This window comes from Anolis carolinensis, chromosome 1, assembly GCF_035594765.1.
Source record: "Anolis carolinensis isolate JA03-04 chromosome 1, rAnoCar3.1.pri, whole genome shotgun sequence".
Classification (NCBI taxonomy): Eukaryota; Metazoa; Chordata; class Lepidosauria; order Squamata; family Dactyloidae; genus Anolis; species Anolis carolinensis.
In genome coordinates this window covers 3,361,171-3,388,950 of record NC_085841.1, presented here as the reverse complement: position 1 = coordinate 3,388,950, position 27,780 = coordinate 3,361,171, and the positions used below count along the sequence as shown (strand labels likewise).

The 27,780-nt window shown below is 41.1% G+C and overlaps 1 protein-coding gene across 1 annotated transcript in view; it reads right to left on the bottom strand.

Moving 5' to 3' along the window:
* Positions 1 to 27,780, bottom strand: part of LOC100564818 (L-gulonolactone oxidase) — a 71,378-nt gene that overhangs the window by 37,736 nt on the left and 5,862 nt on the right. Inside the window, exons 4-6 of the mRNA XM_062969351.1 lie at positions 25,410 to 25,504; positions 23,424 to 23,514; positions 1,229 to 1,414 (exon numbers count right to left, since the gene is read on the bottom strand). Of these exons, the coding sequence (XP_062825421.1) occupies positions 1,229 to 1,414; positions 23,424 to 23,514; positions 25,410 to 25,504 (372 nt within the window). The remainder of the gene's footprint in view (positions 1 to 1,228; positions 1,415 to 23,423; positions 23,515 to 25,409; positions 25,505 to 27,780) is intronic.

Sequence of the window (27,780 nt, the reverse complement as noted above, 5' to 3'; positions counted from 1 at the left end):
AACATTCCATTGGTCTCACAAGCAATAGAACCTATGAAGATGCAATTAGCCACAGATGCAGGTGAAACTTCAGGGAGGAATGCTGCTGGAACATAGCCAGACAGCCCGAAAAACCCATAGCAACCCAGTGATTCTGGCCATGAAAGCTCTCGACAACACATAGGGCCAGGCTGTGGCGCAGGCTGGTTAGTAGCCAGCAGCAATAAATCACTCTGACCAAGAGGTCACAAGTTCGAGGCCAGCCCGTGCCGGAGTGAGCATCCGACCATTAAAATGGCAGGCTTTTGATCTCCGCTATTGCTGTTTTTAAATTGCTTCAATTTTAGGTGTTTTTATAAGCCACTCCGAGCCCTGGGGGAGTGTTTTTAAGATTTTTTAAAATTACAGTAGAGTCTCACTTATCCAACATAAACAGGCCGGCAGAATGTTGGATAAGCAAATATGTTGGATAATAAGGAGAGATTAAGGACAAGTCTATTAAACATCAAATTAGGTTATGATTTTACAAATTAAGCACCAAAACATCATGTTATACAACAAATTTGGCAGAAAAAGTAGTTCAATATGCAGTAATGCTACATAGTAATTACTGTATTTACGAATTTCGTACCAAAATATCATGATATATTGAAAACATTGACTACAAAAATGCGTTGGATAATACAGAACGTTGGATAAGTGAATGTTGGATAAGTGAGACTCTACTGTATTATTATTTTTAAAGATATTTTAAAGATGTTTTTAAATTGTTAGATTTTAGCCTTTCTTGTAAGCCGCCCCGAGCCCTAGGGGAGTGGCGGCATATAAGTTTAAATAATAAATAAAAAAATAAAAATAAAAAATAGCCCTGCTCGTTGTTGACCTAAGCAACCTGAAAGATAGTTGCATCTGTCAAGTAGGAAAATTTAGGGACCACTTATGCGGGGAGGCTAATTTAACTAATTTACGACGCCATAAAAATCATCCAGCAGCGTTTGGAATGAGGAAGCATCTATCAAGGACTCGGCGTCAAAGTGGATGATGAAGCGGCAGCTCCCCCTGTGACCGGAATCAATTGCATAACAATACATTTAGTCATTATACAAGGGACATATTAAGTTCAGAACTACATATGTGCACAGAGTGCTAAAGTGTGTGCCATTCCAAATGCTGTTCAATATCTATGTCAGTTAAACTGGGATAAAACTGCATTAATTCACCAGTGTGGATGCTGGTGTTGGAAGCCTACCTCCTTCAGCGTCGACGGGAAGGTGGTCTCTTGCAGGTAAAACTCCGGGACGCACTGGAAGGTGATGGTGAGGAGGATGCCCAAACAGCCCAGGTGGACGCAGGCGGCCTGGTAGAGCTCGGGATTCGTAGTTTCCGAGCACTCCAGGATTTCCCCAGAAGCCGTCAAGAGGGTCAAGGATACAACCTATTACGATGCAAAGACATCACGGAAGGAAACAAGAAATGCTCAGATATAGGAAAGGTGACACCTGTCTGGTTCAGAGTCCAATCGTGTCCTTGAGGCGGGATGGCCATCTCTTGGGAGGGCTTTGATTGCATCTTTCTGAATGGCAGAAGCAGATTGGACAGATGGGACTTCCAATTCTATGACTCTAATAATATTGGAGTTCTTTTTCATGTATTTGTTGGTTACCAAATTTGCAATTAAAAAACCCAAAAATGCAAATCATGTGCAACACAGAGACACAGTTCTTTGAAAACAATGCTCATATTTCCCCTGCTCACATGCTTCTGTCCAGCAGGTGTCACCAGAGAGCCACCTTTCACTCTACCATTCATTCTTATGGAGGCATGGGCAAACTTAGGCCCTCCTTCCAGGTGTTTTGGACTTCAACTCCCACCATTCCTGGCCTCAGGCCCTTTCCTTTTCCCCCTCAGCCGCTTAAGCGGCTGAGGGGGAAAAGGAAGGGGCCTGAGGCCAGGAATGGTGGGAGTTGAAGTCCAAAACACATAGAAGGAGGGCCCAAATTTGCCCATACCTGTTCTCTCATCAATACATTTTTTGGTTTTCTGTTTGGTTTAGAATATGTTCTTAAAAAATCTATTAAAATACGCAACATTAAAAATAATATATTAAATTTGGGTTGCTGTGAGTTTTCCAAGGCTGTCTGGCCATGTCCCAGAAGCATTCTCTCCTGACATTTCTCCCACATCTACGGCAGGCATCCTCAGAGGTTGTGAGGTCTGTTGGAAACTAGGTAAGTGAGGTTTATACATCTGTGGAATGATGTCCAGGATGGGAAAAAGAAAGAACTCTTGTCTACCTGAGGCTTTGAATCTGCAAGGCCATTTAGTGCTAATCAGGGTGGCCAATAACATACTAATATTATGTTATACTAATTATATAATATACTAGCTGTGCCCGGCCATGTGTTGCTGTGGTGTAGTTCTAAGTGGGGTTTTCTTTGTAGCCTAGAAAAAATTCCCTTAGGTATAAAGCAGCCAGGCTTTGAAGCTGCAAGGCTATTCAATGGTAATCAAATTGGCCAACAATGGAGTCCCCTAGGTATGAAGCAGCCAGGCTTTGAAGCTGCAAGGCTATTCAATGGTAATCAAGTTGGGTAACAATGGAATCCCCTGGGTATGAAGCAGCCAGGCTTTGAAGGTGAAAGGTTACTGCTTGGAAAGTGATGAGTATTCTGGCCAAATTTGGTGTGATTTGGCCCAGTGGTTTTGTTGTTAACTCAGTCCTAATTATGCATATTACATTTTCATATATTGAGATTGTATGTACATATAATATTGATAATATTATAATGTAATAAAATATAATAATAATACACTTTATAATTACGATGTCATAGGCATCACTGAAACCTGGTGGGATGACTCCCATCACTGGAATTTAACCATTGAGGGCTATAACCTCTTTCACAGAAATAGAACAAAGGGGAGAGGAGGGGGAGTAGCTTTATATGTCAAAAAAAGTTACGTTGCAGAAGAAATGCAAGACTGTAATCCGGGAAACCAGCTTGAAAGCATCTGGATAAGAATCAAGGGAACCGGGACTCAAAAAGATCTTGTTGTGGGTGTCTACTACAGACCTCCGAGTCAGGATGAAGGACTTGATGAAGCCTTCTGTCAACAGCTGACCAAACAGGCACAAAGAAGAGATATAGTAGTCATGGGCGATTTCAATTATCCCGATATCTGCTGGAAAACAAACTCAGCCAAGAGTACAAAGTCCAACAAATTCCTCACTTGCCTTGCAGATAATTTTATGGTCCAGAAGGTAGAAGAGGCAACAAGGGGATCAGCAACTCTTGATCTAATCTTAACAAATGTGGAAGACCTGATCAATACAGTTGAAGTGGTTGGATCCTTAGGGGCAAGTGACCATGTGCTCCTGCAGTTTGTGATACAAAGGAATGCTGAAACTAAGACAAGTCAAACACGCATTCTGGACTTTAAGAGAGCTGACTTCCAAAAAATGAAGGAATTACTGAGCGGCATTCCATGGACGCCGATATTAAAAAACAAGGGAGTTAAGGATGGATGGGAGTTTTTCAAAAGTGAAATACTCAAGGCGCAAATGCAAACAGTGCCAACAAAGAAGAAAAATAAGACAAGTGCAAAGAAGCCAGAATGGATGTCCAAAGAACTTCTAACTGAGCTAAAGTTCAAAAGTGACATGCACAAGAAGTGGAAAAGGGGAGAAATCACCAAAGAAGAATTCAAACATATAGCCAACACCTGTAGGGAAAAGGTTCGCAAGGCTAAACCGCAAAATGAGCTCAGGCTTGCCAGGGACATAAAAAACAACAAAAAAGGCTTTTTTGCTTACGTTGGTAGAAAAAGGAAGAAAAAGGAGGCGATAGGGCCATTGCAAGGAGAAGATGGGGTGATGGCGACAGGGGACAGGGAAAAGGCAGAACTACTTAATGCCTTCTTTGCCTCGGTCTTCTCAGAAAAAGAAAGCCATCTTCAACCTCAGCAACATGGAATGGACGAAGGATTGGGGGAAATCCAACCCCAAATAGGGAAACAAGTTGTCCAGGAACACCTGGCCTCTCTAAACGAATTCAAGTCCCCAGGGCCAGATCAGCTACACCCAAGAGTACTGAAGGAACTAGCGGAAGTTATTTCAGAACCACTGGCAATTATCTTCGAGAGTTCTTGGAGAACGGGAGAAGTCCCAGCAGATTGGAGGAGGGCGAATGTGGTCCCTATCTTCAAGAAGGGAAAAAAGAACGACCCAAACAATTACCGTCCGGTCAGCCTCACATCAATACCAGGCAAAATTCTGGAAAAGATCATTAAGGAAGTGGTCTGCGAACACTTAGAAACAAATGCGGTCATTGCTAATAGTCAACACGGATTTACCAAAAACAAGTCATGCCAGACTAATCTGATCTCTTTTTTCGATAGAGTTACGAGTTGGGTCGATACAGGGAATGCTGTGGATGTAGCATACCTGGATTTCAGTAAGGCCTTCGACAAAGTCCCCCACGACCTTCTGGCAAACAAACTAGTAAAATGTGGGCTAGACAAAACTACGGTTAGGTGGATCTGTAATTGGCTAAGCGAACGAACCCAAAGGGTGCTCACCAATGCGTCGTCTTCATCATGGAAAGAAGTGACAAGTGGAGTGCCGCAGGGCTCCGTCCTGGGCCCGGTTCTGTTCAACATCTTTATTAACGACTTAGACGAAGGGTTAGAAGGCACGATCATCAAGTTTGCAGACGACACCAAACTGGGAGGGATAGCTAACACTCCAGAAGACAGGAGCAGAATTCAAAACGATCTTGACAGACTAGAGAGATGGGCCAAAACTAACAAAATGAAGTTCAACAGGGACAAATGCAAGATACTTCACTTCGGCAGAAAAAATGGAAATCAAAGATACAGAATGGGGGACGATGCCTGGCTTGACAGCAGTGTGTGCGAAAAAGACCTTGGAGTCCTCGTGGACAACAAGTTAAACATGAGCCAACAATGTGATGCGGCAGCTAAAGAAGCCAATGGGATTGTGGCCTGCATCAATAGGGGAATAGCGTCTAGATCCAGGGAAGTTATGCTCCCCCTCTTTCTATTCTGCCTTGGTCAGACCACACCTGGAATCACACTGTGTCCAATTCTGGGCACCACAGTTGAAGGGAGATGTTGACAAGCTGGAAAGCGTCCAGAGGAGGGCGACTAAAATGATGAAGGGTCTGGAGAACAAGCCCTATGAGGAGCGGCTTAAAGAGCTGGGCATGTTTAGCCTGCAGAAGAGAAGGCTGAGAGGAGACATGATAGCCATGTACAAATACGTGAAGGGAAGTCATAGGGAAGAGGGAGCAAGCTTGTTTTCTGCTGCCCTGCAGACTAGGACACGGAACAATGGCTTCAAACTACAGGAAAGGAGATTCCACCTGAACATCAGGAAGAACTTCCTCACTGTGAGAAGGGCTGTTCGACAGTGGAACTCTCTCCCCCGGGCTGTGGTGGAGGCTCCTTCTTTGGAGGCTTTTAAGCAGAGGCTGGATGGCCATCTGTCGGGGGTGCTTTGAATGCGATTTCCTGCTTCTTAGCAAGGGGTTGGACTGGATGGCCCATGTGGTCTCTTCCAACTCTACTATTCTATGATTCTATGATTCTAATTATATATTATATATTATATATTACATGTAATGTTACTAATAATATTGCAATATAGTCGTATAGTACATGTTTAATGCTTATACTGTAGCATGCTAATAGTATAATATATTGTATATACATATAACTTGTAAGCCGCCCTGAGTCCCCTTTGGGTGGAATATAAATGTCGCTAATGATAATAATAAAAGAGGATTGGATAGAGAAAATGGTGGATATTATGAATAACATTAGTATATAAATCTCAAGGAAAGACTATCATAATGACAGATTGGACTCTCTTCAAGGACTGGCTAAAAGAAAATAAAACAAAGATTTTAATTTGAAAAATGGAAAAGACAACAAAGACCACCTGCGAGATCAAGAAAGGGACTTTAAAATGATAAACAGATGAAAGGTTGAAGTGTTTTCATTAGAACAAAAATTTAATTACCATTACTAAGAAGGAAGTAACAACAACAACAACAACAACAACAACAACATTATTATTATTATTATTCTCCAATTTTTTATTTTTGCATTTTTTGTATTTTTAAATTTTTCTTTCTTTTTTCTTTCTTCTCTTTATCTTTTTCCCTACTTTCCTCTTCCTTCCTTCCTTCCTTCCTTCCTTCCTTCCTTCCTTCCTTCCTTCCTTCCTTCCTTTCTTTCTTTTATTCCCAATAAAATTGATAATAACAACAACAACAACAACAACAACAACAACAACAACATTCATACTTGCCTCCAACAGACAAGAGTTCTTCCTCCAACCCTGGACATTATTCCACAGGTATATAAACCCCACTTGCCTAGTTTTCAACAGATCCCTCAACCTCTGAGGATGCTTGCCATAGATGTGGGTGAAACGTCAGGAGAGAGTGCTTCTGGAACATGGCCATACAGCCTGAAAAACTCACAACAACCCATATATGAAAGCCTTTGACAACACAATATATTAAATTTGCTCAATGATTAAAAAAAAGCCAGAGAGAGTTGCCTTAAGAGCTGCCATAACTTTGAGTCCCATTCGGGAGAGATAAAGTAGGGTCTAAATAAATATAACAATAATAACTCCCATTGTATTTCCTTTCTCGCCTGGGAAAGAGAAGACAAGGGAGAATGACGAGCTCCAAGGCCTTTTTCTTCTTCAAAGGGTTGCGGCTTTGGAACATGTTCTCCAAATAGATAATTTCCTTGGGTCAAAGAGGTCTGGAGGAGAAGGCAAGCTCTGGGGAAATCACACTGGAAAGGGAGAAAAATTGCAGCAGAGCATTTGTCCTTTCCCTGCACACTTATGGACATTGCAAGGGATAGAAGTGAGACTCCTTTTTCATTCTGGGAAAGGAAGGAAGGAAGGAAGGAAGGAAGGAAGGAAGGGAGGAAGGGAGGGAGGGAGGGAGGAAGGGAGGAAGGGAGGAAAGAAGGATGACAGCAAGAAAATCAAGCATCCAAAGTTTGCCATTACCTGTCTGTCTATTTACATTGCAACAGACAGACCCAAGACTCTTTTTTCCATTGTGGGAAAAGAAAAGAAAAGAAAAGAAAAGAAAGAAAGAAAGAAAGAAAGAAAGAAAGAAACTGAAAGAGAGAGGCAGTTTTTGTTTTTTCCCTACATTGCAATGGACAGAACTGGGAGTCTTTTTCTCATTCTGGGAAAGGAAGGAAGGAAGGAAGGAAGGAAGGAAGGAAGGAAGGAAGGAAGGAAGGAAGGAAGGAAGGAAGGAAGAAAGAAGAGAAGAAAACAAGAGTGAGAGAAAGAAATAGAGGGAAAGAACAAAAGACAAAGAGAGAGAAGGAATGAGAGAGAAAGAGACAGAGAGAAGAAAGAAAGAAAGAAAGAAAGAAAGAAAGAAAGGAAGGAAGGAAGAGAAAGAAATAAAGGGAAAGAACAAAAGACAAAGAGAGAAAAGGAATGAGAGAGAAAGAGACAGAGAGAAGAAAGAAAGAAAGAAAGAAAGAAAGAAAGAAAGAAAGAAAGAAAGAAAGAAATAGAGAGAAGGAGGAAGAACAAAGAGAGAGGAGTTATTGAGAGAAAGTGAGAGGGGGAGATAAAGGGTGAGAGCATGATAACAGAGAAAGAAAGAGAGGAGTGAGAGAAAAAAATAGAGATACAGAAAGAAAGAAAGAAAGAAAGAAAGAAAGAAAGAAAGAAAGAAAGAAAGAAAGAAAGAAAGAAAGAGGCAGAGAGAGATAGAAAGAGTGGAATAGAAAGAGAAGAAGTGACACAGAGAAGTATTAAGAAGAGTGAAAGAAAAAGAGAGAGAAGGAATAAGAGAGAACAAAAGAGATTCAGAGAAAGCAAGAAAGAAAGAGAGAGAGAAGGAGCCAGAGAGAAAGAATGAGATACACAGAGAGGGAAAAAGAGACACAGAGAGAAAAAGTCAAAGAGAAAGAGATAGAGAGAAGGGGGGGGGTGAGAGAAAATGAAAGAGATTCAGAGAAAGAAAGAAAAAGAAACAGAGAGCAGAAGAGAAAGAGAGAGAATGAGTGTGTGTGTGAGAGAGTACTGACGGAGATTCAGAGAAGGAAGGAAGGAAGGAAGGAAGGAAGGAAGGAAGGAAGGAAGGAAGGAAGGAAGGAAGGAAGGAAGGAAGGAAGCAAGAGGGAGAGAAGGAATCAGAGAGAAAGAAGAGACATACACAGAGAGGGAAAGAGACAGAGAGAAAGAAAGAGAAGGAATGAGTGAGAAAGAAGGGATTATTATGATTATTATTATTATTATTATTATGACATAAAAACACAGTATGACACAGCAAACGAGATGTATATGCTGGATTTTGTATCACAAAATCACAAGTCAAACACTTCCCAAGTGTTTAGGACTGTGTGATGTAGTTTTATTTTTTTATTTATTAGTATTATTATTTGATACACAACAAACAAGATCACTGTGCTGGCTTTTGTATTGCATCACACATCAGACACTTTCCAAGTGTCTCAGACAAGACGTCTCTAGAGAGAGAGAAAGATAGCTAGTAGGTATGTCCAAAAAATCGTTTTGAATCTTATATCGGATTGATATCAGATTGTTCTCGCTTTTTGAGACGCATTCTGATATGTTGTCTCATGGCGCAACCGGCAATATATTTTGAACCATCATTGGCCCATTCTCTAATTGTCTCTTAATGTTTCGTTAATTCCCCCCCCCCCCCCCCCCCCAATTTTTTAAAAATATATTTTTAAAAAATATTTTTGTTTCTGCAATCTACCTTGAATGGGAGCTTAGCGCAGCCTAACATGGCTGCCACTCCAGGGCCAATCAGAAGCTTCCACGATGGATGCAAAGGTGGGGGCTAGGGTCCTCTGCGTCCACGAGGACGATTGCCATGAAAGCCCGTTGTGTAGCCCGGGCGAGCCATTGTGGGCTGGGCTTTGCGTGGAGAGGGTGGTGGTCTGCAAACGGAGAGCAAGCAAGCCTCGTGTCTGGAGGGAGAGAGAGGGTGAAGGGGCCCGGTCTGGCTGTTCCCACAGAGGGGTTTGGAGAAAGGGTTAGGGTTTTGTTGCTGGTTCTTTCTCTTAGCAAGGGAATTTCTAGTTTTCAAAGTATCTTTGCACTCCTTGCCAGGGCATTGCTTGGCGTGGTGGTCACTGGTCCATTTCTAATTGAAGGCATTGGGTTGAGGCTTGTGGGATCACATAGCCAGAGACACCATTGATTTCCAGTGTCTTTCTTGCTTACAAATATAGCAAGGGAATTTCTAGTTTTCAAAGTATCTTTGCACAACTTGCAAGGGCATTGCAAATTTGATGAGGATAGCTCAAGAAATGAGGGCAGGAGAGCCCTGTAAAAGTCCCCCCCCCCAGGTTCCTTTTTTTTTTTTGGCAATTGCGCATGCGCATCCACCATTTTAGAAACATTTAGAATCATTACGAATTTTTGGAAATATCTGAAATTTCGGAGTGAAAAGATCGGAAATACTTTCTATATCAAAGCACCCCCTACTTTAGAAATGACAATTGAAACATTTTTTTCATCGATAGGACATGCCTAATAGCTAGATAGCTAGACCCTAACCTTCCTCTATATAAATGTAGTTCTTTTGAGTCAAGTCTTTTGTAACCTTTAAAGCTTGACTCTTCTGCTCCTGTAATTGCTGAAGCTCATTTGCTCTATCGCTGTGCTCAAGAAGCTTCTGGTCTGCTAAACTGATGCTGTTGTTGTTACTGATTTACATTTTGAAATGATTTTTTTCCTTTTTGAAATAATCCACCAAGCTGCAATGTACACAATGGTGTTCTGAAAGGCACACAACTGTACTGACACCCAAACATAGGATATTTATTTATTTATTTTATCTTCTTTTTTATTTTAAATATGTATTATTTTTTTCCATCACGTCAACTTTTAAAAATATGACGAAGATTACATTACAGAGGACTACTGTATAGTCTACACATTTTGCATCATATTCGTGTAACACAACCCAACATGAATTTTTCATCAGATTTAATTTTATGTCATTTTTTAAAATATTTTAATCAAAGTTTTACCTTATAAGATAGAGTAAATTAACATCAAAAGAGTGAGAACATTTGATTGCATAGAAAGTAGGAAAACTGCAATTAAAAAAGGATCAAAAAAGGGAGAGAGAAAAAACCAAAAACCAAAAACAAAGCTAAAGTGTCCATATTTATATAAAAAATAAAATAAATAAATCTGAACAAATGGCGATATAAAAATGCAAAAGTACTTGGCAAAGAAACACACCAAAAAGCAAAAGCAAAAAAGCATTAGCACTGGCATGAAACACTTCGAGTAAAATCGCTAGGTTAGAAGCAGCTGACATTAGTAATATTCCAACAAAGAACTGCCAAAAACTGTTAAAGTTAAACTAAACAATCATTGTTGTTCCAGTACAACAGTTGGAAAATATAATAATAATAATAATAATAATAATAATAATAATAATAATAATAATACTACAAATAGTCAGGATTTCCAAGCAGTATGTCATCATTTGGTTAGCAGAGAGATATAGAAGAATAATATAACGTGCATTTATGATAAGTCTATATTTCATTAAGGCTAGTAATAAATCATGTTCTTACTCCTAGAATAGTATATTTTTGCTTTTTAGTACATTAAGAATACTTTTTTAATGTATTTCCTTAGATGGTAGAATATAAATGCCTGCATTTCAGGCAGAATTATCCTATGCTCTGTTGTATCACTTTTTATTTTAGGAATGTTCTTTTATTAAATAAAATAAAGCATAATAATTTATAATATGCATATCCAAACATAGGATATGGATGCAACTGCATTGGGAAAATACTTAGGTTTGACTTCACTTCCACTAACGTGGCCTAATGCTATCCAATCCTGGGAATTATAGTTTTGCAAGGTCTTTAGCGTTATCTGTCTAAGATCTCGTCAACGTCGAAATGTGAGGTTTTTGTATATTGGATCTGTGGTGGGTGTACTTAGATGGGACAATCCGGTAATTATTTACGATGTGATTAATATCATCTCCGCCTTGGCTGGTGGGATGGATTAGCTGCCTTTCAAGGTGAGGGATGGATCCTCTTCGAGGCACAAAGGAATGGGAGAATGATCAGAAATGACAAAGGAAGGCAGTAAAAGAGAGGGAACTGCAAGAGAAAGAGAGAGAAAGCTAATCAAAAGGAGCAGGGGATCAATAGCCAGACAAAAGAGGAAGAAGGCAGCTTGGATGCCCATCCCGAATGGCTCGAAATGCATGAGCCGCTGTCAAAATCAAGTCCATAAAATACCTAAATGAAAGAGAATCAATCCAGAGCGTTGAGGATAGAAAAGGCCAGCCTGGGCCACCGAAAGTGCCTAGGAATCAAAGGGATGCACCAGTCGCTTCTGAACCCCAATTGGTTCGGACTGTCCGCTCTGGTTTTTAATCTGAACTTTAAAGGAACCATCTGATGTGGTAGTTCCTTTCCATTGAGGAAAGTCATAGTCCAACTCCATTCTGCATTGGCCAGACCTCACTTGGGATAATATTGTGTCTAATATGATGTCAAACTGCATTAACTCTACAGCGGAGATGGTTTGACAGCACTTTTAACTGGATACTCCACCACAGACATCAGAAGAGCTGCAAGGCCAAGAACAAGCCAGGAGAGTCAAGACAAAGATCCACCCAGAGGAAAGGTGTCCTTACCATACATCAAGGGAACTACTGACCGCATAGGGAAGCTGATGAAGAAGCACAACCTACAAACTATCTACAGACCCACAAAGAAAATCCAACAAATGCTACGGTCAGCGAAGGACAAGAGGGATCCTCTCTCTTCTGCAGGAGTCTACCAGATACCATGCAGCTGTGGACAAGTCTACATAGGGACCACCAAACGCAGCATTGCCCAAACAAGAGTCAAAGAACATGAAAGGCACTGCAGACTAATTCAACCAGAGCAGAGCATTTGATGAACCAGCCTGGACACAGAATACTATTTGAGAACACAAAAATGCTGGACCATTCTAACAACTATCATGTCAGACTACACAGAGAAGCCATTGAAATCCACAAGCATGTGGACAACTTCAACAGAAAGGAAGAAACCATGAAAATGAACAAAATCTGGCTACCAGTATTACAAAACTCAAAAATCAGAACAGTAAATAAAAAGCAATACTCTGAAAACAGAGGATTTCCAGACATGAATCAACCAAGGGCAGTTAACGACTCTAAACAAAGGATGCCCCAGAGGCAGGAAGAAGACAGCAGATAAGCTTTTCAATGCTAATTTAAGTGATTAACTACACAACATTCATACTGACCTCTCTCACCCTAGACTTTCCACAGATATATATTAACCTCTTTGCTTAGTTTTCTCCATACCTCACAACCTCTGAGGATGCCTGCCATAGATGTGGGCGAAACGTCAGGAGAGAATGCTTCTGGAACATGGCCACACAGCCCGAAAGACATACAACAACACTTTTAACTGTTGTTGTTCAATCCTATGGGAAATTGGGAGTTGTAGTTTAATGGGGCACAATCACACTTTTGCAAATAATTATTATAATGATATTTGTTTATAATCTACCTTTTGTGTTGTCGTAGGCTTTCATGGCCGGGATCACAGGGTTGTTGGGTGTTTTCCGGCTGTATAGCCATGTTCCAGAAGCATTCTCTCCTGACGTTTCACCCACATCTATGGCAGGCATCCTCAGAAGTTGTGAGGTTTGTTGGAAACTAAGCAAGTGAGGTTTACATATATCTTTGGAAAGTCCAGGGTGAAAGGAGAACTCTTGTCAGTTGGAGGCCAGTGTGAATGCTGTAGTTAATCACCTCAATTAGCATTGAATAGCTTCACCTCCTGGCTTCTTCCTGCCTGGGGGCATCCTTTATTCAGAGTGTTCCAGAAATGAATCAACCAGGGGCAGCTAACGACTCTGAACAAAGGATGCCCCCAGTCAGGAAGAAGCCAGGAGGCGAAGCTACACAATGCTAATTAAGGTGATTAACTACAATATTCATACTGGCCTACAACTGAAAAAGAGTTCTTCTCTCACACTGGACTTTACACAGATCTATATAAACCTTCCTTGCTTAGTTTCTCCATATACCTCACAACCTCAGAGGTGCCTGCCATAGATGTGGGCGAAATGTCAGGAGAGAATGCTTCCGGAACATGGCCATACAGCCCAGAAAACACACAACAACCTTCCTTTCCTCTCTACAAAGGAGACTCAAAGAAACTCAAAGAGAAGGGAAACTACAACTTCCAGGATTCCATAGCATTGAGCCATAATTGTTTAAGTTTTGTCAAACTGCATTACTTCTATAGTGTAGATGTAACCTTAATCTAGGTCAGTGATGGCCAACCTATGACACGCGTGTCAGCACTGACACGCCTAGCCATTTTTGCTGACACGCTGCCGCATGCAGATTGATTGGATGACTATGTCTTTTGTGGCCAAATTTGGTGTGATTTGGTCCAGTAGTTTTGTAGTTTACTCCATGGGAATTATGCACATTACATTTATATATATACTAGCTGTGCCCAGCCATGCATTGCTGTGGCAAAGTGGTGGTGGTATTGGTTAAAAGTTGTTGTGGAATTTTTATTTGATGTTATTTGTATTTTTTATTAATTTTATTGTAACTTATCTTTTTTATTTATTATATTTTATTATTTTGTTGTATTATTTTTAGTTATTTTGTTATAGTATTTTATTGTATTAATTTTTTAGTGCTTTAATTATTTTTATTGTATTATTTGTATTTATTTTATTGTTTATTCTTTTATTAACACTGGGCTGAGTGGGTTGCTAGGAGACCAAGTGGGCGGAGCTTAGCCTTCTAAGTGGCAGCAATTGGATAAAAACAATTATTGCTCTCCCTCTAAGTAGGACTTTATTTTTCTTTTCTTTTTGTTGTATCAACCTAGAGGCATGGATGATGGGTTGTGTTGTCAAATTTCGCGGTTGGGGGGCCTGTAGTTTTGTTGTTTTGTGGGTCGCTGTGATGCCATCACTCATTTATATATATATATATATATATATATATATATATATATATATAATTCTATTATTATTGTAGTATATTATCATATTATTACTATTATATTATTATTATTATTATATTCCTTGCTCATGACTACATTGAAACTAGAATAGAGAGAAATCAGTGTGGAAACTGCAAGAGGTACCATAGATTGTTGTACATGGAAATAATGGCAGTAAATAGTTTTTGATTTATTGAATACAGTTATATATTACAATTATATATTTTTGTTATTTAAACTATATATATTGCGAAATTATGGGGTTTTTTTCTCGAAGTGACACACCACCCAAGTTATGCTAGGTTTTTTGGTGAATTATGACACACCAAGCGCAAAAGGTTGCCCATCATTGATCTAGGTTAACGTGATGTATTCCGTGTGGGTCCCAGAACAAAACTGTCTCGCATTCCTGTCAACACATCATAGAAAGTATGTAAAACTCTTGTTTGTGCCATAGCTGTGAAGTTATGACTGCTAATGTGACAGCAGTTTTATCATCTTATCATCAATTGTGTGACTAAATACACTTCCACATGATTCCCACTTCTGTGGAGGAGCCAGACTGGTAATTTTCCATATAAACTGTAGTTTTCAAGGGCAGATGCCTCCTGATCCATGGAACAATATAACTATAATACAGACTGACTTATAGATAAAGCATGAGGTTTTCAGACGAATGGATCTGAGCATACGTATTTTTAAAATTTAGATTCTGTAATTTTATACTGCATTTAATTAATTTATTTATTTAAAGTATTTACATTCCACCTGTAATCCGACTCAGGGCGGATTACAATGAACACATATATGGCAAACATTCAGTGCCAACAGACAAACAACATATATAGACAGACACAGAGGCATTTAACATTTTTTTCCAGCTTCACGATTCTGGCCACAGGGGGAGCTGTTGCTTCACTGTCCACTAGTGGCTGTACTTCCTCATTCCTTTCCTCGTGTTTTGCTGGCAGTTTTTATGGTGTTGTAAATTAGTTAAATTAGCCTCCCGCATAAAGCGTACCTAAATTTCCCTACTTGACAGATGCAACTGTCTTTCAGGACTGCATAGGTCAACAGCAAGCCAGGCTATTTAATGGTCGGAGGCTTAACCCGATCCAGGCTTCGAACTCATGACCTCTCGGTCAGTAGTGATTTATTGCAGCTAGTTACTAGCCAACTGCGCCACAGCCCGGCCCAACTGTATTTAATAGTTTTTAACAGATTTTATGTATTGTTGATTGATTTTGTATAGGCACCTAATTGTGCCAGTGTTGTAAGCCGCCCTGAGTCCCTTCGGGTGAGAAGGGTGGGATATAAATATTGGAAAATAAATAAATAAATAAATAAATAAATAGTATTAGAAAGTTGGAAGGAACTCCAAGGGCCATCCAGTCCAACCCTCTTCTGCCATGCAGAAAGACACAATCTAAGCCCTCCCAACAGGTATCCATCCAGCCTCTGCTTAAAGACCTACATCACGAATAGACAGAATCCCAGAGTTGGAAGGGGCTCCAAAGGCCATCTAGTCCAAGCCCCTTCTGCCATGCAGAAAGACACAGTGACAGCAATGTGTTGTCGAAGGCTTTCATGGCCAGGATCACAGGGTTGTTGTATGTTTTCCGGGCTGTATTGCCATGTTCCAAAAGAATCTCTCTTGATGTTTCACCCACATCTATGGCAGGCATCCTCAGATGCCTTAATTAGCATTGAATAGCTTCATCTCCCGGCTTCTTCCTGCCTGGGGGCATCCTTTGTTCAGAGTGTTCCAGACATGAATCAACCAGGCATTATATAATAATAACTAAACACAGCTGTCTATTCTAAACAATATCTGAGAAATATGATTCAAAGCATAGAACACAATATGTATATTAGAGCATCATATACATAATAATGTTAACAATAATACAAATAATAATACAACTGATGACCAAATTCAGTCAGCTTTAGTGGCACACAGTCATAACTTACAGAGTAGTAACTTACAGAGTATAAAGATTTATAGACTGCAAACATCCGGATGTAAATGCTACACAGAGCAGTTTTCAGTATAAAACATATATCAGACATATATCAACAAGACTCCAACTAAAATTTGTTAGTGACACAGTATGTGTACATTCAGTCTCTCCAAAATGGTATGTAATATGCTGTGAAACTAAATATATCAGTGTACAAATCAATTGGCTCAAATAAAGGGTTGAAGAGTTAACTGAAACTGGAGTAAACCTGGAAACCAGTAGTAAACAGCTTATGTAAACGACTTACTTCGGCTCACAGCCAGCCACTCTAAAATAACATCTATTTGACCGGGCTTCCTGGCTGGGAACTGCAAACGACTGCAACACCTATTTGGAAGCTTATCTCTGAAAAACTGAATTTATTGTCAACAAACTGAAGCTACGGCTAATTGACTGCATTTACATCCTGAGGAGTCCTATAGAATTGCTCCAAGACTACAGAGACTTTGATTTGTTTTGACTTTAAGCCAGGTTTGAGCCAATTGATTTGTACACTGATATATTTAGTTTCACAGCATATTACATACCATTTTGGAGAGACTGAATGTACACATACTGTGTCGCTAACAAATTTTAGTTGGAGTCTGGTTGATATATGTCTGATATATGTTTTATACTGAAAACTGCTCTGTGTAGCATTTAAATCCGGATGATTGCAGTCTATAAATCTTTATACTCTGTAAGTTACTACTCTGTAAGTTATTACTCTGTAAGTTATGACTGTGTGCCACTACAGCTGACTGAATTTGGTCATCAGTTGTATTATTACAGTAGAGTCTCACTTATCCAACACTCGCTTATCCAACGTTCTGTATTATCCAACACATTTTTGTAGTCAAGGTTTTCAATATATCGTGATATTTTGGTGCTAAATTCATAAATACAGTAATTACTACATAGCATTACTGCGTATTGAACTACTTTTTCTGCCAAATTTGTTGTCTAACATGATGTTTTGGTGCTTCATTTGTAAAATCATAACCTAATTTGATGTTTAATAGGCTTTTCCTTAATGCCTCCTTATCATCCAACATATTCGCTTATCCAACATTCTGCCAGCCCGTTTATGTTGGATAAGTGAGACTTTACTGTATTTGTATTATTGTTAACATTATTATGTATATTATGCTCTAAGTTCTTCTCTCACCCTGGACTTTCCACAGATCTATATAAACCTTCCTTGCTTAGTTTCTCCATACTTCACAACCTTTGAGGATGCCTGCCATAGATGTGGGTGAAACGTCAGGAGAGAATACTTCTGGAACATGGCCATACAGCCCGGAAAACATACAACAACACAGTGACAGTGGCAGAGATGGCCACCCAGCCTCTGTTTCAAAGGCTCCAGAGAAGGAGTCTCCACTCACTTCTACGAAAACCCATTAACTCTTACAATCAAAATGTTCTTCCCTTATGTTTAGGTGGAATATCGTCTAATGCAAATCCATTGCTCCAGTGTGTCCGAGTCTCTAGAGCTGCAGAAAACAAGCTTTTCCCATCTTCTTCATGAAAGGAAGGCTTTGAAATATTTAAAGGTAGATCTATATTAGTCTTCTCTTTTCCAAGCTGAACATAGCGATCCCTCGTAGTTTGAGGACAATTGTCTTCCATCTCTATTGTCTTGGAGGTGTGTCCGCAGGTGGCTGGAGAGACCTATTCTTGACCCGCATATTCTCCCGCAGTGAGGACATCGGTTTCCAGGTGGAAGGCGGTCCCAGTCAGGGTTAGCTTGACGCTCCTTCCTCTTGGCACGTTTCTCCCTTAAGCCCTCCGTTCGTGCCTCTTCGAACTCCGCAGCACTGCTGATCACAGCTGACCTCCAATTAGAGCGCTCAAGGGCCAGGGCTTCCCAGTTCTCGGTGTCTCTGCCACAGTTTTTAAGGTTGGCTTTAAGCCCATCTTTCCATCTCTTTTCCTGCCCACCAACATTATGTTTCCCGTTCTTGAGTTCGGAGTAGAGCAACTGCTTTGGGAGACGGTGATTTTTGGGCATTCGGACAACGTGGCATTCAATCCAGCGGAGTTGATGGCGTAGGAGCATCGCTTCAATGCTGGTGGTCTTTGCTTCCTCAAGCATGCTGACATTTGTCTGCCTGTCTTCCCAAGAGATTTGCAGGATTTTCCTGAGGCAATGCTGATGGAAATGCTCCAGGAGTTTGGTGTGATATCTGTGGACCGTCCACGTTTCGCAGGCGTAGAGCAGGGTTGGGAGGACAATGGCTTTATAAACAAGCACCTTGGTCTCTCTACGGATGTGTGATGTCTCATGGGCCATGTAGTCCCGTTCCTAGTACTGTTGTGACAGATGAAGAGGAAAGCTTGGGTTTCCCACCGTTTCTGCCAGATTTGGAGCCCTTGCAGCTGCAAGATGTTTGCCCACAAGAAGACAGCCAAACAAGCCTTGAGCCGAAATCTCCCCCATTTTCTCGCCGCCTTTATTATAATCAAGATAGAAGCAATCGCGAGGCGACTCGCAGGAGTGCCAGGATAGCTGCCAGACAATTAGATGATTAAGTCTGTTTCCCTTGGGAAAGTTTAAGGAGTCCTGCATCTGGACAGTATAGGTTTCGGTTCTTGTTCCCCAGAGAAAGTGTGCTTTGGCGGGAAAACAAGATCCTATATAGATGTTGGCCACAAAGGATTCCTTGCGGAGTCAATTCGTCAGCTCGAGGAGTGAGATCGTGTGTAGACTACGTACTCCAGTTCCCAGCTCCTGAATCAAGTTCCCAGCCCTGCCTTGTTCCACGGATTTCTATGGACTCAGTTCTTGTTCCACGATTGCCTTGTTTCAAGTTGGACCTTGCCAAGTCTCAAGTTTTGCCTTGCCTTGCGTTTTAAACCACGGACCCTGCTTCTCGGATTCCAGCCTTGTTTCCCTTGATTCGGATTTACCTTAAGCCTCAAAGACTATGGACAGTTCCCCACACTATTGCTTGCCAAATAGTGTGTGTTTCGGTGAAGTGGATTATAACTTTGGACTTTAATATCATATATTGGACATTGTTTTTCTGGACTATATTTGACCTTTCCTGAAAGGTCTACTTCTGAACTATATCCCACACTTGTTTTTATTGACTTTATATATTTCTTTAATAAAGATATTAGATAGATTCTGGCCTCTGCGTATGGTTATTGGTGCTCTGCAGCCTGGGTCCTGACAGGATGTCCCAATCATCAAACACTCTGTTTCATTTGGAAAAATGCTGCACTCGCAGAGCTCAGGCGGTGTTGTATTTCAGTGTCGATGTTGACTTTTGTGGAGAGATGGCTGCCAAGGGAGCGGAAATGGTCAACCCTATTGTTCCTCAATAGACTTTCAAACATGTGATGATGTTCTCAGGATGTGCTCTGGATAGGTTCACATTGCAGGAAAGAGATTTGACCTAAACCTTAGGAAAGATTCCCCAATGGTAAGAACTATTCAAAAGGGAATATGCTCCCTGGGAGTCTGGCGCAGTCTATTTCTCTGGAAATGTTTATGCAAAAGTTGGATAGGCATCTGTCCGGATGGTTTGGATTATGTCTTTCTGCACGGAAAAAGGTTGGAATGGATGGCCTTTGGGGGTCCCTTCCGATTCTAGTAGAATACTTGGAAGTCCAATGGAATCTCCTTCTCTGGAGTCTTTGGACATCTTTTAAAAACCGAGATACTCTAATGAAATATCTGATGTACTAGCTGTGTCCGGCCACGTGTTGCTGTGGTATCATCCTAAGTGAGTTTTTGTTTGTGGAGGCAAGTATGAATGTTGTATTTATTTATTTATTTAATTTATATACTGCTCTTCTCCCCCAGGAGAATTAGTCACCTTGATTAGCACTGAATGGGCTTATAGCTTCAAAGCGTGGTTGTTTCCTCCCTGGGGGAATCCTTTGTTGGGAGGTGTTAGCTGGCTCTGGTTGTTTCCTGTCTATTAAGGTAAAGGTGAAGGTTTCCACTGACGTTAAGTCCAGTCATGTCTGACTCTGGGGGTTGGTGCTCATCTCCATTTCAAAGCCAAAGAGCCGGTGTTGTCCATAGACACCTCCAAGGTCATGTGGCTGGCATCATGACTGCATGGAATGCTGTTATCTTCCCACCAGAGCGGTACATATTGATCTACTCACATTTGCATGTTTTCGAACTGCTAGGTTGGCAGAAGCTGGAGCTAACAGCGGGAGCTCACTCCGCTCCCTGGGTTTGAACCTGGGACCTTTCGGTCTGCAAGTTCAGCAGCTCAGCGCTTTAACACACTGCGCCACCGAGGGCTCCATGTCCTGTCTGGAATACCCTTATTTTCAGAGTGTTGTTCTTTATTTACTGTCCAGATGTTAAAAGTGTAAAAGTTCAGATATACCCTCTCACACTGAAATTGCAGTAAAAAGAACCTCTGTTTTAAAAAGTATTCATGACAATATATCTTTTAGAATTTTAATTATGGTGTTGCTGCAAGCCTTAAACTTTCATTTTTTTGAACTATTTTTAATGCAAACCAGGGCTACCAAGAAGTTCAGAGATCAAACTAGTGATATAAAAGACTATATTTCCCCCCATATTTAGGGACACATATTCCCTCTGAATGCTTTGAGCAAGACAAATATTTATGCTTATATTTTTCAAAAAAATGCTTTCCTTGTCACATTCAATCTAGGCACGGCTTCCAACAGTCCTGCTCTCTGTCAAATTGCCATCTGGGTCGTTCTTTTCCTTCTTCCCTCGCCATCAACTTCGCTCAGGCGACAAATCTGTTTTCATTCCTTCTTTTGAAAATATTTTTTAGGGAATTACTCCTTTTGGGATCGGGAAGCGTGAGCCGTGCATTTTAAAAGTCCTGCCTCAAGCTAACTCTGTACTATGAAGGACAACAGTAATTCTCTCTCTCTCCGCTAAATCAAAGTTGCATCGGCAACAAGTGGAGAAAGGTTCCTTCTTGCTTGGAAAGCAAACATTAGCCAAGGATTTAGAAACCAAGGGTGAAACGTATGTTTATCACCCTGTTAGATCTGTTAGTGTGTGTTTATGTTTTGAGGTTGAAATGTTATATCAAGTTAAACTGTTTGGTGTTTTGCAACTGTGCTTCCAGCAAAGCATTTCAGCAGTGCAGGAGTTAATCGCTAGACTGCTTGAGTGATTGCCCACAAAATATGGGGTACAGTTTATTTATTTATTTTTATTTACAGTATTTATATTCCACCCTTCTTTCTCACCCCGAACGGGACTCAGGGCGGATCACATTATACACACACAGGGCAAACATTCAATGCCCATCAACACATCAAACAGAGACAGAGACAGACAGACGCAGAGGCAATTTAACCTTCTCCTGAGGGGATGTTCGATTCTGGCCACAGGGGGGAGCAGCTGCTTCATCATCCACTCTGATGGCACTCCCTCATTCCAGGTCGTAAATTAGTTAAACTTGCCTCCCCACTTTTTTTATAAGTGGTACCTTATTTCCTACTTGATAGATGTAACTATCTTTCGGGTTGCCAGGTCAGCAACGAGCAGGGGCTATTTTTTTTTTAATTGATGGGTGCTCACCCCGCCACGGGCTGGCCTCGAACTCATGACCTCATGGTCAGAGTGATTTATTGCAGCTGCTCAACAGCCTGCACCACAGCCTGGCCCAGTGTCTGTTTTGAACTGTCTGGCCGGAACTCATGAACTGAGGAATGTGTTTCTTATCAGTTGGATTGTGTGTGCCGAGCCGAGAGGCAAACGAAGAATGCCTGCTTCCAGCGATGGCTTTTGCTGTTTGTAAATATGCTTTGTAAATATTAAATAAGTGTTTGAACTTCAGACTGCAGATGTCTGTGAGTCTGTACTGCTACTCAGAACGAGAGCAGCAGTCCGACATTGGAGAGGAATTGGTGAGGGCAGAAGTTCACCAATTCATCAGGGTGCTGATCCGGAGCTGTTGATCGATGGTTTTGAAGAAACCCACCCACACTCGCACCCTGCTGTCAAGATCTTCCCTCTGTCCCACTATCTTCTCAGTTTCATCTGGAAGAGTTTCTTGATAGCTAGATTTTGGGACTTAATCGCTAGACTATATTTATGGCAGAATAGGGTTGGACTGGATAGCCTTTGGGGGTCCCTTCAATCACCAAGATTCATAGACTCTTATAGATCTTGAGGTTATAGATCTTGAGGATTGGCAGAATCTTATGAACTGTACGGACCTTAAAAGCCACCCAGTCCAGCTTTCAGGAAGGCACAACTAAACCACTCCTGAAAGAGGTCCATCCAACTTCTGTGAAGAAGAAGAGATGACCCACCTCCAAATAAGTCATTTTAATCGTCCAGCAGCTCTTACTGGATTCAAACTGGATGAAAAGAGATTCCAACAAAACATTTGGAAGAACTTCCTGATGGCAAGAGGTGTTTGGCAAAGGAATATCATGCCTTGGAATATGCTAGAGCCTCCTTCTCTGGGGGATTTTAAGCAGAGGCTGGGTGGCCATCTGTCAGGAAGGCTTGGATTGTGGATTCTTCCATGGAAGAAGGGTACTTGATTGGGAGTTTCTTTTGATTTTAGAAATCTATGAACTTTCCATCACAATAGAATGGATGGTAGTGGAGCCTCCCTCTCTGGGGGTCTTTAGACTGGATGGATGGTCATCTGTTGGGAGGGCTTGGATTGTGCCTTCCTGCAAGGCATTGCACTAAATGGTCCTTGGGTTCCCTAGCAATACAATGAGGAGTCTTAGAATGATCTCTGCCCAAAGATGGAAAGACTCAACACAAGGAGATTTGCTTATGAAAATGAGCGTACTTGCAGAACCTCACAACCTCTGAAAATGCCTGCCATAGATGAGGGTGAAACGTCAGGAGACAATGCCTCTGGAACATGGCCATACAGCCCAGAAAACTCACAGCAACCCGATGTATCAATGGTTCTTTTTCATGTAGTGAGAATAGAGAACTGAGAGAATATATTTTTCATGTAATGAGAATAGAAAACTGAGAGAATATAACCATCAAATAGATAATGTAAAGACCTTAGATTAAGTAACATAGATTATGCTTTGTAGTTCTTGTTTTTTTATGTTTCGAATAATATTTTTTTTATTTGTGAAAAAGTATTTCTAACTTTGTTCATTTGTACGTTTGTATGCAGGTTTTGTATTTGTCTCAAATTAATTACAAAATAAAATAAATAATAAAATAAATAATTGAAAAGTATGTTCAGCCTATAACTAGTAGCTGTTGTGCCTCGAATTCTCCTATGATTTGGGACCATTCGGAGTCTTACAACAAGCTGCTTTGAGTCTCCTTGTGGAGAGAAAAAGCGGAGTATAAATAAACATAATAATAAACATAAACATAAACATAAACATAATAATAATAATAATAATAATAATAACCTGAGTAGAGAAGATGCCATGGCGGATGCCGGTGTTGTGTGTGCCCGTTCCAATGACCCCGGCAGCCGCGACGTCCGAAACGGCTCCTAGGCTGAACCCAATAAAACAGATGCTGATCAATAAGGGTTGCTATTATGAAGGCGACAACAACAACAACAAAAAAACTTTATTTATATACCGCTCTATCTCCCATGGGGAATCAGTGTGGTTTACACATGGTAAACATTCAATACCAACAGACAGCATACAACAGTCTAATAATAAAACAACAGCTTAAGCATAATAAAATTTAAAACAATGTGAAATTAATGAATGAGATGGTCAGATAAAATAAAACGTAACTAACATCCACCTGGGACCGTGGCTAGCACAGCAGGTTAATTGTCAGCTAAATATTTTGCCGACCAGAAGGCTGACAGTTCAAGCTGCGGGCGGGGTGAGCTCCTGCCATCAACCTAGCTTCTGCCTACCTAGCAGTTCGAAAATTGCAACATGAGTATATAAATGGGTACTGCTCTAGCGGGGAGGTAAAAGGTGCCCTTGAAAAACATGCCGGCAGTTCGATCAACAGGCTTCTTGGTGTGGAAGTCATAACCTAAGTCAGGCATGGGCAAACTTCGGCCCTCCAGGTGTTTTGGACTTCAACTCCAACCATACCTAACAGCTGGTAGGCTGTTAGGAATTGAGGTCCAAAACACCCGGAGAGCCCAAGTTTGCCCATGCCTGATGCCAGGAGCGGTTCAACCGGTAGGCAAACTATGTGGTTTCTGAAGGCGCCCATGCCTGTGTTATAGGGTCTTACGCTTTCCCTACTGCCTTGTATCTTATCAAACATTATCAAAACACCTGGAGGGCCGAAGTTTGTGTCAGAGTAATTCGCAGCGTAGCAGCAGTTGTATGTTGTCAATGGAGCGCAGAACGAAGAGACGTCAGAAACGATGTTAAAAAATATATACAAAGCTTTACTGTACAAGACAAAACAGAATTGCAGACGAACACAGGCTTGGCTTTCACTCTAGGCAGACACAAACTCAGAACAGAGCAAGATCTCAACTGACTCAATCAGTAATGTACAAACACACTTGAGTCTGGATACTCCCCAGGTTTCAGCCACTCATCAAGGTCAACACAGCTTCTCAGTCATTAACTCTTTACAGACTATAGCATACTCTGGATGATGCAACCTATATGCAATACATGCCAGACACAAATTTCATTTAAACACTACTAATACACAAATCCCACATTAACAGTTTGCCCATGCCTGGTGAACTCCAAACTCCTTTTAAAAACTTTCGTAGAAGGATATGACACTGGACTCCCAAGAAGTCTAAATAGCACCAAAAATAGAAGGGATCCCCAAAGGCCATCTAGTCCAACCTCCTTTTGCCACAAGGGAAGACACAATCAAAGCCCTCCCGACAGATGCCCATCTAGTCTTTGTTTAAAAACTTCCAGAGAAGGAGACTCCGCTAGACTCCATGGTGCTTCCTCTCCCCAATTTCAGCCCCAATCCCATTGAAAAGGCAGGTCCGGTGTTCGCTCGGAGGCTTGTAATTGTTTGAGGATAACCTCAGCCTGAACCCAAAAAATATTCTAAGCTAAAAGTCAATCTTATTAAGTCTTTCTGTGATTAAATATCTCCTTTTATCTCCGTGTCAGGCCCTTAGAGGAATTTGCATTCGATTCTAAAAAAAGACTCATTTGCAGCCACAGCTACAAAAAAAAAAAGAAGAAGAGTGCAATCCAGGTGAAGGATTCAATCTGCATTTTATGGGGAGATATATGGGTCTGGGGCAAACTTGGGCTAACTTGGGCCCTCCAGGTGTTTTGGACTCCAACTCCCACCATTCCTAACAGCCTACCGGCTGTTAGGAATGGTGGGAGTTGGAGTCCAAAACACCTGGAGGGCCCAAGTTTGCTCAAACCTGGTGTAGATGCATCCTCAGAACTTGACTACATCCAGAGATCTTGCATTGTACTCACATGGGCAACGCCAAGCCATGGTTGCTCAGCTCCACATTCAGATCCGAGAGCAGAATCCCTGCCTCCACCGTCACCTGCTTCTTCTCTTTGTCCACCTGGAAGAGACAAAGGATAGTTTAGATGGCCCTTAGAGGACACGGACTGTTGTAAACCACCATCCTCATCAAGGACAACCTGCAAATTCTTTGCAATTCTTTATACAGGCAGCAGCTAAGTTATGAACAAGAGAAGTTCTGTAGGTTTGCTCTTAAGTTGGATTTGTTTCTAAGTCAGAACAAGTACATTAAGTGCAACTCCAGCCATATATATATATATATATATATCTATATATATAAAAGAGTGATGGCATCACGGCAATTCACAAAACAACAAAAGTACAGGCCCCCCAACCTCAAAATTTGACAACACAACCCATCATCCACGCCTCAAGGTTGATACAACAAAAAGAAAAGAAAAATAAAGTCCTAATTAGAGGGAGAGCAATAATTTTTTTTATCCAATTGCTGCCAGTTTAGAGGGCTAATCTCTGCCCACTTGGTTGCCTAGCAACCAAGGGACAGCCAGATTTCAGTTAGGGGACAGGCAGATTTAGGCCTCACTTATACTTCTTCCACAGATTATCTAATTTGCACTGGATTATATGGCAGTGTAGACTCAAGGCCCTTCCACACAGCTATATAACCCATTTATAATCTTATATTATCTGCTTTGCTCTGGATTATCTTGACTCCACACTACCATATAATCCACTTCAGTGTGCATTTTATACAGCTGTGAAGAAGGAGCCTCATATAATCCAGTTCTAAGCAGATAATTTAAGATTAGAAATATACAGTAGAGTCTCACTTATACAACGTAAACTGGCCGGCAGGATAAGTGAATATGTTGGATAATAAGAAGGGATTCAGGAAAAGCCAATTAAACATCAAATTAGGTAATCGTTATACAAATTAAGCAACAAAACATCATATTATACAACAACCAATCAGAAATATTGTATATTCACAACCTTTAGGAAATAATATCCCCTGATGGCGCAGCGTGTTAAAGCGCTGAGCTGCTGAACTTCTGGACCGAAAGGCCACAGGTTTGAATTGGGGGAGCGGAGAGAGCCCCCACTGTTAGCCCCAGCTTCTGCCAACCCAGAAGTTTGAAAACATGCAAATGTGAGTGCATCAATAGGTACTGCTCCGGCGGGAAGGTAACGCCGCTCCATGTAGTCATCCCACATGACCTTGGAGGAGTCTGCGGACAACGCCGGCTCTTCGGCTTAGAAATGGAGATGAGCACCAACCTCCAGAGTCAGACACGACTGGACTTAACATCAGGGGAAAACCTTTACCCTTGACCTTAACTACCACCAATTCCTCAATACTTTATTTCCCATACCACCAGACTTCGCCACAGCAACGCGTGGCCGGGCACAGCTAGTATATATATATAAATGTAAGGTGCATAATTAGGACCGAGTAAACAACAAAATCACTGGGTGAAATCACACCAAATTTGGCCACAAAACTAATCACTGTCCAAGGAGTAACCATCAAAAAAGAAAAGAAACAAGCCCATATGCAGAAAGTGGCCAGGCTTTTAAGCGGCAAGACTATTCAGTGTAATTCAAGCTGGCCAAACAAGGATTCCTCTACAAAGGAAATAGCCAGGCTTCAAAGGGGCTCTTTGATTGAAGGTGATACTCCAGCTCACCACACAAGAATTCCCCCAGATATAGCACAGCTAGGCACTGAAGCTGCAAGACTGTTCAGTGCAATTCAACCAGACCAACAAAGGATTTACCTTGGTAGTGTAAGACAATTATGGTCCCTTCAGTAGAAGGCGGCCAGGCTTTGAAGCTGACCAACCAAAGATTCCCCTAGGTAGCAAGCAACCTGTAGCACCTCAGAATAGTTCACCTTGCTATAGACACCCAGTCACATACAGGAGAAAGTCTTTTGTAGTTTTATTGAGCAAAAGCAGATATAAATCAAAGTAGGCGGTAAAGAAGTTAATAGAAATCCAATAGTTCATAAGCCATAAGAATCCACAACTCCATAAGCCAAAATAGTAGACGAGAGATCCCAAAGAACAAAGGCCAAAAGATTTCAAAGATCCAGGAACAGTAATCTTCTCTTAGGCATGAAGCAGGAACATCCACTCAGATGAAGCGAGTCTTGATCCTTTGCCCTTCTAGCCATAAATCAGGGCTCTCTGCAATTAACCTCTTGACTGCTGGAATGCTTACCGGAGCGAATACACACACTTACACAGCAACAATGAATTAAACATTTCACTACATAACACAAAAACCGTAGCAGTCTCTTCCAGTTCTACGATTCTATGAATCAATTCTCAAGTGATACATCTTCCAAAACTG